At 37.5% G+C, this 21,521-nt stretch overlaps 1 protein-coding gene across 13 annotated transcripts in view; it reads left to right on the forward strand.

The window, feature by feature from the left end:
- The window catches only part of ZNF385B (zinc finger protein 385B), a 176,315-nt gene that overhangs the window by 103,344 nt on the left and 51,450 nt on the right, over window positions 1-21,521 (forward strand). For 12 of the 13 annotated variants that reach the window (XM_084522976.1, XM_084522978.1, XM_084522977.1 and 9 more), the window contains one exon: window positions 15,773-15,903. In XM_084522976.1, coding sequence (XP_084379102.1) covers window positions 15,773-15,903 — 131 coding nt within the window. Of the gene's footprint in view, window positions 1-1,505; window positions 1,617-15,772; window positions 15,904-21,521 lie in introns of all 13 variants that reach the window. The other variant, XM_084522983.1, reaches the window with a different exon arrangement.

The raw sequence follows: 21,521 nt of genomic DNA on the forward strand, positions 1-21,521 counted from the left end.
TGTATTGTAGCACATACATATGTAACTCTTTATATATGCTAGACTTTCCACAGCTTGCTTCTTATATCAGTCTCTTCAATTTGTAAATCCTTTCCAATTTGAAAGGCACCCACTGCTTAACACAGTAAGCATTGTCAGTAAGGGACCAATAATTCCTTGCTTCATGGAAAATGTATATTGATTCTTTGAGCTTTGTCCCTCATGCTGTGGTCAGGTTATTAGGCTTCAAACATGATAGTTTTATGTGGAAGAGAGAACTGGGCTTTTCCCTCATTAACCTTAATTGCTACTCTGGCAGGTTAGTCCCTCACTCTTGCAACTCAAGTATTATTTGGAAACATACCAGATGTTTTTATTGTGTGTACCTTTTCATATTTCTTGCTACGTAACCAAGGTTATCTTTAGAAGGATAAACAAACAAACAATAATAATAAACGTTTCAGATAGAACGTCCAGATATTTTTCTTTTCTGTAGCTTTTTGTCTGTCTTATTTTTGCTATACAGCTGCCTGATAGATTGATTTGTCAATCTATGATCTGTACCTGTCCCTGCATATGAAGACCACGTGGTTTTATATTGATTTACAGATTTACTCTACTGTTATGATTGAATATACACATACAGAAATGGAAATATTGGACAAAGCTCATCAGGTCCATACCCCTGTTAATGTAGGCATAGTGGTTTACAATCTCAAATCTTGTTGAAGTTTTCTTCTGACCACAGTGGAATCCGGCTGCGCTTAGAAGTTATTTCCAGCTTGAGTTCATTCTCCCTTTACTTCATCATGGATGCCAAGACTTAAATACCATGAGATCCTACCCCATAAGATGAACATTTCGCAGTTAATATTGGAAATTAATTTAAAATATGCCAGAAGACATTTTTCCTTAAGTTTTGTTGTAAAATGATGGCTATGTTCATTGTTGAAATCAATGCTGTTAAATCTGGGGGAAAAAAATGGTGAGATTTATTTTATTTTATTTATTTGATTTGATTTATTTCCCCATTCTGGCTGCATTGTTGTTTAAAAACAAGGGGGTTTTGTTTCTTTTTTTTAATTGAGGTATCGGTCACTGATCTGTATTCAAATGTGTGTTTCATGAAGGCTTTAAAATATGCTACATACATTTCTGTTTTTCTGTTATAGAAAAGACATCTGAGGATTAAGTTTCACTTTGCATGACTCATTTTTGTTTTGTGTAATTTTCAGAAGTGTGTAATAGAAGATGTTTGAGATTCTTGTCCAGGGAAAAAGTGTCGTAGAGGTAGGCATTTCTGTGTTGGCAGTAAGCTGTAAGATAGAAATTGTCTTTGCAAAACAAAACTAGTGAAATAGACCTTCAATTAAAACAAAAACAAAAAAAAAAAGGCAAAATAAACAAAAATCTTAATATGTGTAACTTAAAGGGTAGATGTAGATTACTTCTCTCTGTTGTAAACATTCTACTACTGGAAAAAAAAATAAATAAATAAAAAAAAAGATTTATTCTTCTCTTTCCAGTTCTCTTCTGCACTCTGGCTATAATTAAATACCTAAGGACGTTTTTTCCATTTTGAAGCAACTTAGGCCATCCCGATCTTTCTGATTAGAGTACATAAAAGCAGATTAATGGTAAGTTCAGTTGCCTGATTTCTTCCTGTGCTTAAAGGCATATACTATAGTTATGGACGAGTTTCAAGCAGATTCTAATATCAAATCCTTCCAGAGAATGGTTTTGAAAATTCTGGAAAAAGAGACAAATTATAAGGGTGTACTTAGTGGAGGTAGAGGGAGATTACTCATGTTATCTGTTGGCGGTGACCATGTTAAAAGTATGGGCTCTTCCTGTAGGTGGTTGACCTCCAGGGAATACTTCTGAAAATGCAAGTTCAGAGCCTAGTTCTTAATTACCTTAATCAACCCCGGCTCCTGAATTAGTGACTCTGTTTAGATTGGTTAGATTCCCTAACAGCAGTGAGCGTATTCTGGAGTATGGTTTCACTCTGAAAGGCTGTTCTATTGCAGAAATATATGGCATATTTTAAACCCATTCTGGAATGTAGGCGACTGTGAAAACATGATTGCTGTATCCACAGGAATGTATAAACCTGGGCCTTAACTAAGGGACCAGTCTTTCATCTCTATCTTTGCAAACTTCTCTTGCCCAATTTAGCACGCTACTGTGGCAATAATTAGTGCAAGGAGATGTTGTGATTCAGGATGTTTGCAAAGCAATGGAAAGAGAGTGTTTGTGATGAGGAAACTGCAGCATGTGGAACAGAATATGTGGTGGTAGATAGAGGGGTATAAGCTGTGATCACCTCCTCAGGCTACAGGTCGTTCTGCATGGCTTGTTGCTCTGGTCCTCCTGATGCAGATGCTGTCATCTCTGTGGTATCGTGGTTGTTTCCCTTTTTCCATTCGGTGTTCGTGTATCCCACGCATTTACTGGGTGTCTTTGTGCAGCAGCTTAGGAAGTATTAGCCAATGAATAGCATGTAGCGTTTTTTGTTAATGTATAAGTGCGTTAACAAATGCCCTAATACCTCCTCTTGTTACTCCTTTGCACTGCAAAATGCTAGCTATAGCATCTGGCCTGTCAGCTGGTGTGTCTACACAGAGCTCCTTCTGCTCAAGTTAACTGGCCAAATTTCACTCTTGTACTGCTGCTAATTCCAGTGAGTCTGGGGACTTAAAAGGAAGCTGCTAATTCCAGTGAGTCTGGGGACTTAAAAGGAACGATGGATTCACACCAGGGTAATGCATGCAGGTTTGGACCATTTGCTGGAGTTTTGTACAATGCACATTATACTTCCAGGTACACAAGTAGTTTTACTTCCCTCAGTATTTCTCAATAGCAAATATATGTAATTAAAAGGAAAAGAGCAGAGATATGTTATAGTTTTTTTTTGCCGTGTCTAATGCGTATTGCCTTTCAATCAGAAAAGCCTCTATTACTTCAGTCTTGCCAAGAACTAAGTATGAAGCAATAGCAAATGTGCATGGCACTCAAGAGAATTAAGGAAAAGGTTCAAACAAGAATTTAAAGACCAGTGATTGGAAACATGGTCTATTTCTTAATACAGGAGAAGTAAAGTTCAGAACAGAGAAAAATGCATGGAAGATTGTGCATTGCTTCATTTTTACTTCTCAAAATCATAGGCTTAATCTTTACTTTGGTAAATAGTCAGGGGGTTAAAAAGAGAATGGACAAGGCAAATATTTCTACCCATTCCAGGATGCAGGTCAAAGCCTGTATGCTGCTTAGATCTGTCCAGTTTATTAGCACTGAGGAAACTAAATGTTAAATAAAGATTACTGCTTTTAAAAACAGAGTAAAATATTACATTTGAAGATAGTGAAAATATGTTTTAGAGATAAGAGGGAGTTATATTCTTAATAGGCATAAGAACAGGATAGGCATCTTACCTAATTTTCTTTCCTGTTAAGTTATGCACCAAAAAGTTACCGTCTATTTGTTAATAGAAAAAATGTAGCACCTGAAATGACCAGTAGTGAAAGGACTTTTGCACAGAGGATTGAATGTTTTTTTTCTTCTAGACTCACATATCTGACTACTTCTTTTATCAAACTTACTGTGAGAGTTTGAAAGTTCCTTTAAAGACATCTAAGTGCAAATTATCAAGAAGTGCAGCAAGGATAATTTGACTAAAATATAAGCTCTTTGTGTACTAAAGCACAAAGACTGTATGTATAGATAGGAAATGGAAAGTAGTTCAAATTACAAACGATAATAAAGAAAGAGTAATATAAATATATAGGACAACATTAAAACAGAAACAACAAACAAAAAAAGAGCAAGAAATGAAACTGGAATAAGCATCAAACTTTAAGAAGTTTTTCTGTAAATTCACTTACACTGCTTACAAAACACCAGGGAAAAAGCTGGATTGTTATTATATGGATGTCAGGAAGTCAAGAAGCTGGGATTGCGTGGTGCCATTTTTGCATTATTGGTGTTAGAAAGATCAATTGTTTTAACATGATGATCGTCTTAATAAGTGAAGAGGGGAAGTTAAGTGAAAGGGGGAGATTGCAATGTAAGAACGAGTTAGTGTTTTGCTGAACTGGGATCTTCAAAATGCTGGATCTGACAAATGCTGTACAGGGACATTTGTGCTAGTGGAATTCTGGAGCTCTTACCACTTGTGAAGAGAAGAGGAAGTCCCAGAGCATTAAAAGAGACCAGATGGGTCACAGTGTTTGTAAAAAAGGAGAAGGACCAAACTGAGTTTAAGAACTAATGTGTTATCTTCCCTTTGAAAAAGCAGACAAATGAATTTGTGCCAAAGCATACGAAGGAGAACAGGATCTGAGCAAAAAGCAATAGGGTACACAAGCAGGGATCGCTGCTCTGTGAATGCAGAAAAGGATTGCTGCGTATCACAAGCTGATTTTGAGTTAACATTGCCACATTCGACAGATGCTGTCCTGCGAGAGAGAAAACCAGAAACAATTTGGCAGGCATTAAATTTGTCTGCTATGTTGCCAGGAAGCTGAGGGACGGTTCAGGTGAGTCTGAGTAGGAGTGAGAAACAGCACTGGTCACAACACTTCTCATTTTTCATACACCCCCATCTCAGAACTCTCCTTTACACTATCGTGGATTCAGTTTAATCAGCTCATGGGTCTGGTTGAAAGGAAATTTATCTTCTGTTGTTTTGTTGCTGGTTTGTTTCCAGGTGGCCTGACTCGCTGTGCTAGCTCAAGGGAAGAGTTGGGAATGGAGGGGTAGTGGGGCTGCCCAGTCTGCTCAAGTGTGGTCATGGAAAGTAGATTAGATGCATGCTGCATGGAAGTTTTCATAAAACTCCTTTCATGCTGTTTTCACATCGACTATTACCTTCTGTTTATTTCCATGTTATTTGATTAATTAGATTTAATTTATGAAATGTGATATTAAAGTGATACTAACTATTCTTTGAGAAGTTAGGGGTGACTTTTTTTTCCAAGAGTTACACTATCTGAAGTTCTGTTGAAAGTCAATGAATATATTAAAGTGTTTTTTGTTTGTTTGTTTGTTTTGGTCCAATTTCAATTTAATTTTACAAAAACATTCTGTTAAGTACACTTTTTTTTTTTTTTTTTTTTTTTTGACTGTGAATGCAAGTAAGGGTAGGGTTGCCCAAGTTCTTGTCATGCAGTCTTTGAAAACATAACAGCATTGAAACTCTTTATGATATATCCCTGCCAGAGCTGGTGCACTGCTGCTTCCAAAAGCAAAAATGTTTCTAGTTGAATGCCAGTCATTAATGAATGTTCAGTAACACTACTAATGTGGTGATCTGTGCTACCAGATCTATTAGTTTTAAATCTATTTATTCATTCCTTCCCATGTAAGAGAGGGTACATACCATGTATTATAATTTTATAGATTTTTAATTTTTTACTTATTCATCAATCCCAACTTTGAGAATACATAAATCAGTATTCCTTAATTCGCATTTGAGGATTTGAGGACTCTGTTCTTCTGAATCTCATGACCCTGAAGTGTCTCTGTAAGCCTGCACTCCAAGGTCCCCTTTTATTAACTTTTTCAAAAATTCAGACACCATCCCTTTTAAAAATAAAAATATAAAAAAAAATATAAAATAAAAAGAACTTATTTAAAAGATACAGCTCTGTAGCTGCGAGCTAGCCATCTAAAACAGTAACCCCTAACTTTAATTACAAGAAATGGAAAAGGTGCCACTGTGTGGTGATGTCAATAGTAGGCTGCCCTCCCTCTGGAGTCATGTTGCAAACACTGTCCTCGAGGGTAATTAAAGTTAAGCACACAATTACAGAAGCCCTGATTTGTTTGGACTTGTTGGTTGCCCACTGTCTCATAGCACCTAACATCACAAACGCACCATGTTGAAATGAAAGGATTATTTATTTCTGAGTCTCACACTGTGCGTATGTTTAAATGCTGTGGTGGAGGTGGACTGTAGCCTTGGGTACTAAGGTAAGCATCATGACACCGATTAGCAGTGGGAACTGGGACTGCATGGTCTGTTTTATGCTTTTGTTTTGCTAAAATGATTCACGGTTGTGTGATCTTAGCTAACCTCTGCAGCTTCTGAATACTCTAAGGCACTGGTGATCTATAGCACTTCTATTTTCTGAAACATTGACAATTTTTTATTAGACAGAAAGCTAAACTTTATTCATCAGTGAACCTGGTTTCCATGGCAGACAGTTTCAGTAGAGCACTTTCAAAAACCTGTATTGCCTGTTGATACAATCTTTTTATCTGATGGACATTTAGGGAGTAATGCCAAAAGAAGATCTTAGAAAAGGAAAATGAGAAACAAGTTGGGTAACCGAGTTTTCTAGAGGTGACTGTGTAGAAAGTGGGAAAAGCAAATGAAGCATGAATTATCTGAGCCATGACGACTTTTAAGAGAGTTGATAATTGTCTAATTGGTTAAATGGTTAGACACATCTGTAAGGTTGTGTCTGGGTCTAGACTCACTTTTAACTTTGTGTACACTGTTGCCAAGCTGCTGTGTTGGGGTATTGAAGTGGAATAAGGAGAAAGAAGCCAAGTGCAGACATAAATGCTCCAAATGTAAAAGATAAGGTGTGATGGCTTTATGTGAGCATTAACAAAATGGTAACCCATCAGCATTCTCTTTGATATACTTGTTTGTTGTTAGTGGATAGCAACTCAGGACGTCCTGAAGGAAAGGCTGTGTTGAACTTCACTAAAAATTAGATGATGAGCTCAGTGGTGTCAGAATTTGGGATAAAAGGACTAGATATTGAGAAACATCTTATCATATGAGAAGTGTAGGGGAAATTCACTCTCTAGAAAGCAAAGTGCAACCAGGTTCTATCCCCAGTATTATGGAACTTTTAAGGTGGTGTAAATTGAGTCCTTTTTTTACAGCTATTCCTTAGTAGGGACACTTTAGTTTGTGAGGAAACACTGTGTTAAATCAAAAGGTACTTTTATACTCCCCCCTAATAAGTTTTCCATTTTCTAGATAAAGGTACTTATTTTAAGAGGTTGCTCATCACTATACAGCAGTTCCCTAAAGGGGAAAAAGCACTTGGGCTTGTACTGGCATGGTAATAAACTGTTGGCACAGTTTAGTTACTGTGTTGAGATCCTGAGATAGTTACTGTGCTTCATCCTGGGACACTAACTGTTTCAATGTCCAGGACCCAAGAACACGCATTTAAGACAAAACAAAACAAAAAACAATAAAAACAAACACGGGATGTAAGTAGACCTATGCTCTGGACAAGATTGTGGCTTCAGTAGGCTGGTGGTGATATTTTTTCTTTTTATTAGAGATGACAGCATAAAAGCAAATAGTGCTTTCTCATTGCACCTTTGCATTGGGAGAGTGGAAAACGCAAGGGGGGGGCAGATGATTTGAGTAAAACAACAAAAGAGATCCTTAGGATTTCAGAAAGATCTCTGTATAAATGGCAAGAGAGCTGAAAAAGAAACAGCTGTTTTCGCTGTGTTTTATTTATTTTTTTTTCTGTCATATTTGGACAACTTCAAAAGAGAAAACCACTCCAAAGCAGCATTTCCCAGAACCAGGTGGGAACAGAGGAGAGGGCAGAGTTGCTAAGGCTGTGGGTACCAGAGGAAGAGGTCTGAGCAAGCCAGGACTTTCCAAGAAAAAGAAGCTGGAGTGGACTGCAAAACTAGCTGACCTCAATGCAGGCAGGAGTATTGCATTTATTAATAGTTGTCACTGTTTGTTTAGATTAAAATCCAACTTACTGAACTAGATGGTGTTAAGATGTAACAAGCCGCTCTGCTTTTCGGTCAAACAAATCATCTTGTTTAGTTTAGAAAATTATAAGAAAATTAGCTCTTTAAATTACTAATGACAAATATTTCCATACTGCCTATACATAATAAGAAATTGTGGTTCTGCTGCAGCCAGAATGTTTCTTCTGAATACATGTATTAGTGAAGAATGGTCCTCATTTTACCTAATTGCTTAAGCTTGAGAAGGAGCCAGTACCAACAGATATGTATTAATACTAGTATAATACTTCTAGAGTTTGTTTGACTTGGGAATATAAATATTGCAAAAAGTGTGTGGAGCAATGTAGCATGATTGCTGTAAAATTCAATCTGGGTATTTCACTAGTGTGCACTGGATTCTCAGCTGCAAGAATCCAGGGAAGACTGGAGGCAAAAGGAGGAAGAATGCTGGTGTGGGTCACATTCTGTAAACCTGGGAAGGGATGGAGCTCTCCCAAAAGTTAGGAGCAGATAATTGTAAGTTATTTAAGGAAAATGTAAGGTTGTCTGTTCAATTTCTAATTATTGGACTATTCTGCATATTCCATCTTTGTGCTATCTTATATATAAAACCTACAGCGATTCTAGTTATTTCAAACTACTAGAAATGCAGTACAACTGCAAGGAGAGTAAGAATTTCTTGATCAATGTTTTGATCTACGTGTCTCTAGAATAATGAAATTACGGTTTTCTGTTATCCATCTATGCTCCCACCCCCTACTATTGATAGACATCGCTATTTGTTCTCCATGATTTTGGTGTACGAAGTGATGAGATTAGGAGAAGAAATATTATTGTATTTCTCTCTATATATTATTATTATTACAGTAAAGATTTTAAATATCAGCTTTTCTATGATTGCCTTCATATCAAACATATGTATAGTATTTACAATATTTAGTCTGCATAAAACATTGGAGAAAGAATATTAACAAATCATAGAAATTAGTGATTCCAAGTCAGTCAGATTTATGTTTTTATTTCAGAATCCTTTTAAGAAATACATGCAATATATAGCTATACTTCTTTTCTTTTTGATTGTAAATAAGCTATATATAATCATCAACACTAGATAAGTAAGTAATGGTCGACTTTTTGGATTGATGAAATGGCAGAAATTCCATTCATTTCAGCAACATCAAGTTTCAATTAATTTTTGGTATTGACCTAGTCAGTGGAATCCTACATGTATTTGAAAAGTAGAAATACTTCATTTCATGGTATCTGATTTTATACAAAAAGAGAATATGGAATTCTGTTAGCATGTCTTAATAATACATTTATTTCTAGATGATAATGGAAATAGTAACTTAAAGCATACTGTAAATCACATTTTAATTTGCAGGGACAGAATTATTTTCATCATCTGACGTGTTTCTTAGATAGTTCATACTTGAGCACAAAGATCTTAAACTGCACATTATATAGGTTATTTGTACGTTGCAGTGAAGTTGCATCAAATGCCTCTGGCTTTTTTGAAACAACCACTGAAAAAATAAATACAAAATAAATACAAAATAAATTTTGTATGCGTATGTTGCTTTGCAACATAGGCCTGGGCTAATGCTTTCTCATAACTTGTGTTAAGATGCTTATACAGAGTGCTTCTTGCTTAAGAATGCTGTTGAATAGTTGTAAGCTCTGTAACAGTTCTTGCTGTCTCTCCTTGTGGCTTCTGAAAGAAAAAAAAAATAAAAAATAAAAAATAAAATCTTTGAGGATTGTATCCATTTTTAGTTGTCAGACTTGGATGAGGGTGTACATGTATGATTTGTGCTGTTTAAATCAGTTAACATCTCAGTGGAAGGTCTGATTGGTCCTTTGGTTTCTGAATAACATTTGAAGTATGAATTCAGTGCATTCCAAGTTTTAAAAGACATGTAAGTTACTAGCTCTGGTGATAACCATATTAACCCTCAAAGGACCTGCATCCTCGTTCATTAATGAATTAGTGTGCATGATGCCCTGGGGACACAGAAGTTCTTAGTATTTTTCCTATTGTCAACTGGGGGCTGTGTCATATCTCACACATACTGAGGTTTTGTTTCAAGGTATTTTTAAAAACAAGTTACATTGTCTGGATAGAGAATATATTTTCGGATCATGTTAATTTGCTGTTAGGGAAGCTGCTGAAGGAGTGGCCTTCTCTCTTCTTTATTACTTTACTTTCAACACAATGGCATTTATGGATATCATAAATCTCATTTATCATAATTTTGTATTATAAGGAATCAATGTTTTGCTGATTGAATTCTAAAAAAAAAAAAAATGCTTTATTTCTTCACATTGTCTTGTATTTAAGAAGCGAGAATGTCTTAAACTTCATGAATATTAATGAATATCCTTGAATAGCTTTTACCTTAAGCATTTTGATATCAGCACCTACTTTTCAGAAACTCAGAAGTATTTTACTTGGAATCCACTTTTTTTTTTTAGCAGATTATCTTATGTGTGAAGAAGAGCACGTGACATTCTGTAATGCCCATGTATAGCAATATACAACAAGCAATATTAGAAGATTCTTAAATCATGTAAGCTTTGAGAAGGAAAAAAAGACCAGTATTCTATTGCTCAATATAGAGAGATATGGTAGGTGCTCTGGTGACAGATGTCATATGAATACCAAAATTAAAAAATGTAGTAACATTCAAGTGACTAATTTTGCCTCTCATTTATGGTGAAAAAAATCATGCTATTGAGTGTAGCTAGGTCTGCGACATGATGAAATGGAGGTATTGGAACCTTGGCAAGATACCTATTGATTTTTATTTTTATTTTTTTTTAATGGGGTGCTTTTCTGTAGTTAGGTGTTGATTTCTTTTTTTAAACATAATGTAATTATACCAATTTTCCCATAAAAAAAGGTGCATAAAAGCAAGTGTAGGCTTGGCTGTGTTTTTGTTTTCGTTTTTTTTTGTTCCTGTGTTTGTTTTGTTTTACGTCACAGGCAATAGAGCTGAAGAGAGTTTTATATTTATGAAAGCCTAGGTACTACCTCTGGCTCTAACCTGTTTATAGAACAGTTTTTGAGGCACATGCTGAAATAAATGTTTCTGACAACATTCAGAGCTTCCACTGACAAAATTAATAAATTTAACTGAAAGCCTTGGAGACTCAGATAAAGGTTATGGGTGAATGCATGCAGAATTCTCACAGAATCGTTCCATGAAACATTTCAAACATGTTCTGCCTGGTCTGAAGGCTGCTTGAACTTTGAAGGAAAAAGCTGTAAACTGAGATGACAGTGTGAAGTGTAAAGGCAGGGTGACTGTGCATACTGTGGTTGCAATCCGTAACAAATTCAGCCAACATGCAAAACAAAAGGGACAAGTTGTCACCCCCTGCCCCTTGAAGGGATACTTTTGGTTCAAGCAGTGTCTGAAAAATGCTTCACTAAAAAGGTCAAGGGAGGAGAAAACCCTGGACTCACCCATCCCATCAGTTGTTCACATGTTGCTACGGTTCCCTGACTGGGTGAGACAACTAAACGTTGCTCTAGAGAGTGATGGCTCCTTATAGCCAGAAATGGTCAGACAATTCAAGGATGAGAAAGCCAGCATGTCCTCTCCCTAAACTGAAACTTTGGTGTAACTGGTGGTGGGTGTCGATAACTCAGATGAGGCCCCTTTAATGTTTTACCCAATACTGTGTTGGGCACAAGTTAAACAAAGATGATCACATGCAGTGTGAAGTGGAGGCAGATTGTCCAGTCCATAGAAATTTTTTTACAGGATACTTTAATTCAGTCCTGATAGCACTTCAGTTACTCTTCCACTTGCTCCTGGCTTGACTGTGGACTTCTTCCTTGGATGTGAAGACCGTAGTGTTGTATTAACATCTTTAATTAAAAATGGGAAGGAATTGAACATGGCGCTAGATTTCTCTACAGTGACCTTTAGTGAAAGCTTTCCAAGACCATGCTCTCAACTTTGAAAAGAGTAATTTGTTTCTTTAAATATACCGAAATTTTTCACAAAATGTCTTAGATGAGTAATTTATGATTTTGTATGTGTGCATATGTGTAATACTGTAATACTGACACAAATTAGAGGAATTAACGTGCAGGCATTACATGTTTTTGTGTGTTTGTATGTGATAGAAAATGGTCTTCAAGAGAAAATCAGAGGTAGTATTTTCACAAGTAGTTTTCAGAGGGGTGCAAAGGGAGCAGTTGTGTGCTTGGATTTCACTGGACTTGACACCTCTCTTGAGAAGGATGACTGGTAGCAGAAGCTAGCTGTGTTTGCCTCTGCCTCGACTGTGATCTTGCCAGTTGTGCCTTCTGCAGCTTTTCTGTGGAGCAGGAAAAGAAGAGCAAGGGAGTTGCTGGAGATTGGTGGAATCCCTTTGCCACCTGCCAGGCTGTCTGTAACACATCTTTCACTGGTACTGCCATGGGAGAGACCGGTACAAAACTTTCCAAATGCTTCCTCCAAAATATTGCTTTCATTGCTTAATTATGTGCCTTTATTGTTAGACACAGATCAAGTTTGGATAAAGACGACAAAGTCTAATCTTTATAAAGCCTTCAGTGGCCCAATGAGTTTCAGAGTGCATGAAGCCATGTGTACGTGGTAAAGACAAGCAGAACATATTACACAGGGACTTGCTTTTGAGATGTGGAGGAGGAAGAAAAGTTTTTTGTTTTTTGTTTTTTTATAAAATGAGACATTTTGGATCAGACGAGTTTGTTTTCCCTCTCCTAGACAACAATCAAGCAGACCAGTTGAGGTTTGGTGCATAATTTTGGCAGTCTGTTGCTTTCATCCCCTGTGCTTAGGTAGCTCCCACAGTGGTAGTCACAAATGAAGGTTTTTTTTTGTCTGTTTGTTTTTAAGGTTAGAAATTACAAATTTGAAATGAACAAATGAATTTACAAGAAAGATCAGTTATATTTATGCCAAAGACTCACTAGTAGTTTAAAACAATCTGTGTTTGACATGGTAAATTGTCTTTATCATTAAAATGCTAATGAAATGGTAAACATCTGTTAAATTTATGATGATAATGAAGCTTGTCAGCTACATCTTTCTTATGCCAGTATTCCTGCTTAGCTCAGGTCTGCATACAGACCTGGTGTAGTGATGGCAAAAATCTATCTGACTTTTTGAAGAAATGCCAGTGGAAAAGTATGTCCTGTTCTGTTGGATCAGATCGTTGTCCTGAAGTGCTTCCTCCTCTAGTTTGGGTCATCCTTACCTGATCATTCTTCCAGAGGCTTTCAGACATGAGTCTGAAAATCAAACTTCAGTCAAACAGGACCACTGGTATATGGTCGGCAATAGTAGGAGTAGTAAACAGCAAAACAGAAGTGAACAAATTTATTATTAATGTCTACACTAATCAGTCTGGTAGGTGTGTATGTATTCTATTCGACAGAGACTCTGAATGTATCCTAATTTAGTGATCATGCATTATGCTGGCAGCAGAAACACCATGGGCTGCTAAACTGTGGGCAGATTTCAGATGTATTTTAAATGATCTGTACTCAGCTGAGGCATACAATGAAGATTGCATTGTTTAGCAGAGGATGCTAATAGGTTTTTAATTTTTAAAATTTTTAGGCCAAATGTTTTCTATACCTCGGTTATATATAGCATCACAAACCTCGCTTAGTTCTGATTTTAAATACCAGTCACAATTTAACTCTGTTCTCTTTTTTTCTGTAAAATTTAGTTAAAAGATGTAACCATATTTAGCTTCATTGCTTCATATTGAGCTTCGTAGCTTAATTGAAGTGTGTATATGCAAAGAGAGGACAGATCTTTTTTAACTCCATGCATCTTTAATTGCTTCTGAACTTCAAAGAGAAACTTGTAGAAGTTTGATGATGATGGCACTTTATGGAGTTTAGGTAATTGAATACAGTGTAGCTGCTGTTGGAGTACAACTCTGAAATCTAAATTATGTAAAGCTACTGTTTCAGAACCAGCAAGTAGAAATAATCATCATTTTTGCAGTCAAAGATATTTTCTTTGGGTAAATCCTCTGAGATGCTGCTTTCCTGTTGATGCTTTTTTTTTTTTTTTCCATTATAGATATGAAGTAGAAACTATGGGCATGTTAGACTACCTTTAGTTTTTTGCCATTTGTGACTCCACTTGAATAAGCTTTGACTTAAATAAGCACAAGTGTCAATGAGTTACAGGGGCTCATGCAGAATGCAGGGTTTAACTGACATAAAGATCTGAAAAAAACTTGCATCTATGAAAGTATTGGGGTAGGAGAAGAGAGAAAATATTCTGGAATATTTTCTCAATATCTCAAGCATATTTTTCCTTTCAAGTTGTGCAGCTCAGTTGGGATGGAGTCCTAATAGTTTTCTCTCCGTAGTTGTCAATGACCCATCTTTCTGCTATCCTCACCCTTTGCCTGTAGAAGGAACAGAGAATAGATTATAGCCTGTTACTCATCTGCTAGGCCATAATACAATGTTTACTATGCTGCAGCTGTGATCAAATTGACTGTGTCTCCAACATCTACAAAATTTGAGCTCAGGGCTAGTTTCAAGTGTTTGGCCATCCAATAAATTCATGCAGCCCCATCTGGCTTCTGAACTCTGCTTTCCTCTCAGACACTATAGAATGAAGAAACTACAGGTTTGAAGTCACGTCTGTGGATGCAGAGCGAAGAGACGAAGAAGGAGGAAAATTCCTCTGCCTGGAATTTTGCATGTCCTTAATAGGGAGAATGGGAGATAGATGCAAATTATTTGATTTTGTGGGAGAAGAGAGGGAAAACTGCTTGGTTTACTTTTCTCCTTTTTTCCCCTCCTGAGTTTAAAAAGCTCTGACAACTTCTATGAGAGAGAGAGAGAGAGAGAGAAAAAAAAAAAAAAAAAAAAAAAAAAGTTTAGTTACTGTGTCAGCTCTGTTTGAGACCAAAGAAGCTCCCTAGAGAACTGTTACACTCCTGGCTGATGTGCTGGCCACTGGTGAGCAGGAGAGGGAAGTAATGATGGAGAAATTCTGGCAGAAGGGACCTAGAGGAAAGGCAGAGAATGACTCACCCTCCTGTAAAGACATGGGACACTTGTGTTCCAGTGCCTGCTCAAGTCTGTGTTGAATTATTTATTCAACCCAGGAAGGAGCATCTGAATTTTGTTGTTTGTTTTTTAGTTAATTTTTGATTTCAGTGAAGGGAAATATTGTTTGAAGTCTATTTTGTATGATTTCAGGGGGGAAAAATTACTCCCACAGGCATAGCTGGAAGCAGTGTGCTAGGCATGCTATCGTGTGGGTAGGGCAAACAGTTAGTTATAAATGAATGTTTGGACATCTATGTCTTCACATTCCTTTGGGGTCTTGTTGGGGAGTGATTCTCAAGTGTATACAGCAACAATTCCAGTATGTGCATTTCTGGAAAGCCCACTTTTGGGGAGAAAGATTTGTGCTCCAATTAAGAAAATGTTGATTTGCATTGCATGTAGAGAGTTCATGTGTGTGCCAGCTGATTATCTGTTGTCCATTTTCTAATATTTGCATTGCACTGTAAAACAGAAGGAATTAAATATATATATATCTAATATGGAATGATGTTTGTGCAGCACCTAATAGTTACAGAAGCTGCTGGAAGAAGAAAAAACAAACACACAGCTCACTATTTGGAAACAGACCTCTGGATTTCAGCTTGCATGTACTGCCTGTGCTAGCTGATCTAATAGGCAACCATGAATTGCAAAAGCATCTGACTTCCATGGGCGCCTATCCTGGCCTTTTTGGCACAGAAGAATTTTTCAGCTTTAGGAGGATTTATTCTATCTGCCAGGGTGATTTATATACCATATGTCTCCTCTGCAGCTTCTGAGTATGCATGGCCATAGGGAAGTGTTCTGCCTCATCTCTAGTGTGTGGAAATAGGTTTCTTTTAATGATATTAACTCCTGCAGAGCCACTTTATTACCTCCATGCATTATTTGTTCTTGGCAGTTGTGTCAGCAAGGGATAGCTATGCTGTGTGTAACGTGGAAAGGAGAATACTATGAATTCCTGGTTTTGTTTGCTCTTGGCAGGCACTACTACACTTCCCACCCTTGTGCGCACACCTGCCTTGATGATGCAGCCTTCCCTGGATATCAAACCCTTTATGCACTTCCCAGTGGACAGCAGCTCTGCTGTTGGATTCTTCCCAAATTTTAACACAGTAAGTAAAGGTGCTTCTGCATTTAGTTTCAATGTAATGCTTTCCAAGCCAGTTCTAATATCCAGTATTGAAACAAGCCTAGTTTTAGTAGAATCCTGTTTTTTGTCTGTGCTGTGATTCTTACTGTTCCCTCGCGTGAAAGTCTCACGCTGTTACCCAACCTTCTTACTGCAAAACATCTTTTTTTTTTTTTTTTTTTTTAATTTTTTTTTAACTTGGTCTGTGAGGGTGTTGTTTGCACACAGAAAAAGGCCCATGGTAGAGCTTTAGTGAGTAATGGAATAATTTTGAGTGTTTACCTGGGAGTACACGTTTCCATGAGCTGGGAAAAAAAAATAATAAAAAAGAAAAAGAACAAGAAAGAGAAAAAGCTAACGGAAAAAAACAGACTGGCAGGTAAGGCCTAGATCCTCCACTGACTTAAACATGTTGAGTGCACTGAAACTAGTATTTTGCATGCTGCCACTCAGTTTTGCTTGTGCAGCTAATTCAGCATAGAACAAATCGGCAAACAGTAAGTTAATAGCAACAGGAAGAAACTGCTCCAGGTCATTTCTGCTGAGTCAGTAAATATGCTTTGCTCATCCATGACCGTTGCCTCACGGTTGTCGCTGTTGCTGTGGAGGGATGGGAAGGGGAGCACTGTCACTGCCAGCAGGCAGGGATCAGCTGAGCCACCACCAAACATTTCCTTTGTAAATTTTCCTTCTGTCTGAAGTTAATACAGCAAGAGGATTTATTCTTCTGCCTGACTTGCAAATAAATCTTGCTGACAGGCCTTGTGTTTGAGCACACAGTACTGTGGGATGGTTATAAGGTAACCATATTAGCCAGCTTCTTTCAACTGTTGGCAGCCCAACTTATTTTATAAACTGTAGCAAATATTATTAATTCATTACAAAACAGGCATGTAAAATTTGTGTGTTTGTGGGAGATGTGAGGTTATTCATGTGTACAGATCTGAGGGGTACATACACATACTTATGTACAAAGAGAGAAAAGATAAAAATTCAGGTATTTTTAAAGTGCAGGAGTCAAAACTTAATACAATTTTAGATAGCAGTATGTCATTCTCATCTCCGGGGCATGATGAAATTCATATTCATTTTCATTCGTCTAATACATTTGAGAATTTTGTTATTGATTTGTCTGTTTTCCAGTTGCACTGGTATTATAGCTGAGCTTTGTCACAGAAGTGTACATAAGTCTTAGAGAACCTTTTCTTTAGGGATGCTCTGGTTGTAGTCAACCATTATTTGCTTGCTAGTGTTTTTATTGAATTTCTGAGCTGCTGTAGCCTCTAGAGGCAGATTAATTTGTATATTTAGACTGTTTTTGCCTATGTACACTAGCTTACATTTATCTAGGTTACATTCTATTTGCCTAATTGCCAGAGTGTTTATCCTTCACACCTGCCATTTCTCTCCAAACTTCTATGAGTTTTATTAAAAGAGAAGCCTGGGGTCATCAGCAAATATCTTCTATTCCTCCCTTGGAATTCTTGATAATTATCTAAAATCACACTGTCATGCACCACAGACACCACATTCTTAAATGTTCCTTTTGGAGCATCAGTATTTCAGCACTACACTATTTCTAATTCATAGACTTTGCCATTTATCTTGTATGTATTGATTTTCCTTAATAGCCTTTTATAATGGACTTTAAAGCTCATTGGAAAACTAAATCATTCATAGTTATCTTCTGACAGGCACAGTGAACACCAGTTGTCATACATTTCCCTTCTTTTTAACTTAGCACAACCTTTGCAAATGTGCATTTCTATGCTTTTTTTTTTTCTTCTTTTTATCAAAGTAAATACAAATGGGGGGAGGGTGGAGAGGGAAGATGTGTAAATAAATAAATATAATAAAGTCTAAATCCTTTTTCCAGAAGATCAAATTTGAGTAAACATAACCAAAACTCAGTTCACTCATGATGTATGCATCTTCAAAAGTTCCTTAATTTTTCTTCTCGTGCAGTACCAGAGTATTGGAAGAGCTTTTGCCACACACATGCACATACACACAATCATTTGCCATACAAATTAATCACAAGAGGACTTGTCAAAGGCTGTGGACAGCGACACCTCTGGCATGCAACTCTGAATCTCTTTGCATTTGGTAGGACTGAGGGAACCGCCAGCACATGCCAGGGCCACTGTTCATCCTTTCATATGTTCACTGAAGGTAGAAAAAAGAAATGTGGTCTCAAGAGAAAACTTCTCTGCATCAACCTGTTTATTTTTCAGTGGCAGCCAGATACAGAAGTGTTTTTTCTAAATCCTGTCAGGAGGTGATTTCTAACTTAATTTCAGTGGCCTGAAAAATAAAAGTTTCTTGTTTCTTCTCTTTGAAGAGCTTGATACTGCCACTACCAGGTCACAAAGAATAAGGTAAATTATATTAAATAGAAACATGTTTAAAGGAATACCCCCTACCGTGTTTCCAAAATAACTTCCTTTATTTATGGAAATATATTTAAAATCTGAGGTAAATCCTCTTTTTATATAGGTAACTTTGACAGTTTTCAATTCTGAAAACATCTGTGGTGCTACAGATGAAACATCAGTGTTCCCATTTCCTTTGTGAACATTTTCTGATCACATGCTTCTCTCCACATGGGGTACTTTCAGACAAAATGCTGAGCAGACCCTGATTTTTTAAAAGGAAAGAATACCCTATGTATATCTTATTTTCTTGACAGAATCGTGTGATTTAGTTTAAGATACCTCTCTTCTGTTTCTCATAAATCAGCAGTAGTTCTAAAAATAATGTGGGTGTGTGCATAGTACTTAGCAATTCATGCTCCAAATGATTTTTTCTTTGTTCCTTATGACTTGGCCTTATAATGTAGGCCAAATTAGTTGGGGATGCTGGTACTGACTCTTTTGGATAGGATACATGCCTTTATTCCTCAGCTAGGGAGCTTTTTTTTACTTTATTATTTATTTCAATGCATCAGCCAGAAAGGGATCTTCTGAGTGCAGAATAAAGGACTCCAAGCAGCAAGGTGTTGCAGAACTGGTACACTGTTCTTTCCTGGACTTTTCGGAGCACTGGCAACTAGTTTTGTCATTTTAGGACAAGTGTGATCAGGCTGTCACAGCCTGAACGTGGGCTGGTGCATGGAAGGACAGGAGTGCTCTCAGAAGTGCTGCAGCAACAGGGGACAGCATGTTAGTCCTGGCATCAAGTTCTGTAAACTCTTACTCAGTTACTTGTACCCCTCCGTATGAAATGCATAACTTGAATCAAATTTTTGGCTAGTATGACTTAGAATATTTTTTATTTATAGTAGAATGGCATCCAGGAGGTTCCCAAATTGGTACCTCCAATTTGGAACAGAAGCTGTGCAAAAAGGTATTGTTTAAATACAGATGCTCTTTAACATGCAAAAAAAGACTAATGATTCCTTAACATGTAAGATCTTGCATGTTGATTACATTTTAAGATCTGAGAGACTTCAAAGTCAAGTATATAATGTTAGTGAAAATCAAAAGTAAGATTACCACAAGTTTTAATTATGTCCCCATTGTGCATCTATTATAATGCAATCTGGGATTTTATCTCACCAGCTTTCACCACAAAGCTTCATCTTCCGTACCAGTCTTTCTCTGCACATTCTTGATGCATTTTATTATGTCATCTGTTCTGCGGACTGTATGAGGAAAATATGCTTTGTGGTCACATCACAGAAGGTTATATCTATGCATGAGCTAAAATGGATGAAAGCAAAGTTTTATCTTACAAAGCAAACTGAATGATCATTGCCTGCATCTCCCTGTAAGGGATGTATAGTCCCCAGGAAAAAAAAAAAAAAAAAAAGAGCACTGAAAGCTCCAGCACATTCTACCTTGTCCTGAAATGAGAGCAGCACTGCTTGATTCAAATTTAGTTGAAGTGGTGTAGCCAGGGACCTGTCGGTCTGCACAAAAGCAGTATCAAAAGCAGTATCAGCAATTTCTGAGATTCCATCATCATAGAAAATAATCAGCAATTCATATGCTTCCTTCGAAGTTTGTTATGGCCTCATGGGTAATCAAAGATTATAGTATCTCTTGTAGCATTCACATTAGTGAGAAATTTTCCATCTAACTATATGACAATTGGTTTCTAAATGCTGGTTTGTGCCTCCATAGTTTAGAGGACTCAGGGGTTAATGTGGCCTGGTTGCTGCCTCAGAGTCTATTTCTCTTCCAGTAGGTTATGCTGAGTCTTTGCATTAGAGTTCATATCTCCCCTTGCAAAGCAGACCAGAAATATTTTACATTTGCCAGGGAAGGTGAGCCAGCTGGAATAGGCTACAGGAAGGGAAAGAGGAGCTGACTGGTAACGTAGTCAGATATCTCTGTCTTTTCTCCATCATTAGCCTTGCCTGGACTAAGTATCTCTGGCCTGTACCCAACAAGACTACCGGCAGGGACTAATTTGCTCTTTCCTCTTCTGCATTTTCAATTATGTCCCTCATTTTTAGATGCTACCTCTCTGGTTCTCGTTTGCTCTCCCTCAAAATTGAAGGGCCCCCTAATCAAGCAGATCAGAGCGCTGTGCCTCATATCGCTGGCTACTCACACTGCGTGCCAAGAGCCTCTCCTCCTTTTGGCACTGCTCTGCAGTGCAGGAGCTTTCTGTTTCCTTCGCAGAATCTGAATTTCAGCCACTTAGCTCTGCTGCCATGCCAAAGTACACACTGGAGCTCAGGCTTGTATACAGGAGGAGTGGATTCCAGATGCAGCCAACTGGATGGTGCCAGGCTATTATCTACTGTCCCCTGTCCCATGCAGCCTGTCCTTGTGCTCTCATTTCCCCTTCTTCCTCTTCTTCCCTTGGCACAGTGCCAAGGGAACAGAACCTGCTCTGTTCGTCTCCCTCAGACATATTCTGCTCCTGAGAACAGGTGAAGTTTCATAAGGGCAATACCTTGATCTCATTACCTAACAACACAGGAAAAAAATGAAGCAAATAATTTAAAAGCAGTGTTTTGTAGAGTAGCTGGATATTTGGTTTGGCCTGGCTTGATTATGTTTTGATTTTTTTTGTCTTAAAAAAAAAAAAAAAAAAAGCAAGATTTTTTTCTTTTACAGGCCTCTTATGTGCCCTTTTTTATAGTTAGTACAGGCGCACAGATCTCCTCAGGTTTTCCTCTGGTGCACTTCATGGAGCACTTCAAAGTTACCCTCCTTTACCTTTAGTTATTCTGTAGTCTGAATAATGCATGTTTTCCAGAGCATAGCCAAAATCATCCAAACTACAATATGAGGCATTGAGGGATACCTTTTATGAATAACAGAGGGGGAAAAAAAAAAGAGAGAGAGAGAGACAGAGCATAATGCATATTTTCCCAGTTGTTTACAAAAGAGAAAAGATGTTCAGGAACCCCATAATAAAGCCTGAACTGTGGAAGCACAGGCTGCTGCTGCTGTGTTCATAGGCTAATTCTTGCTGCTGTGACACAGTTTTCCTCTGGCAGTGTCTGTCCCTTCCCTTTGTGTCCTTAGTCTTTTCACACCAAGCCAGGGAATCCTCCTTGTCCTTCTATGGCTCTGATGCAAATCATCAGAAACCTCTTTCAAACGTGGCATGAATTTCTGGAAAGATTCTTAGTCTTTGGAGGCC

Source organism: Aythya ferina, assembly GCF_964211825.1.
Source record: "Aythya ferina genome assembly, chromosome: 6".
Lineage (NCBI taxonomy): Eukaryota > Metazoa > Chordata > Aves > Anseriformes > Anatidae > Aythya > Aythya ferina.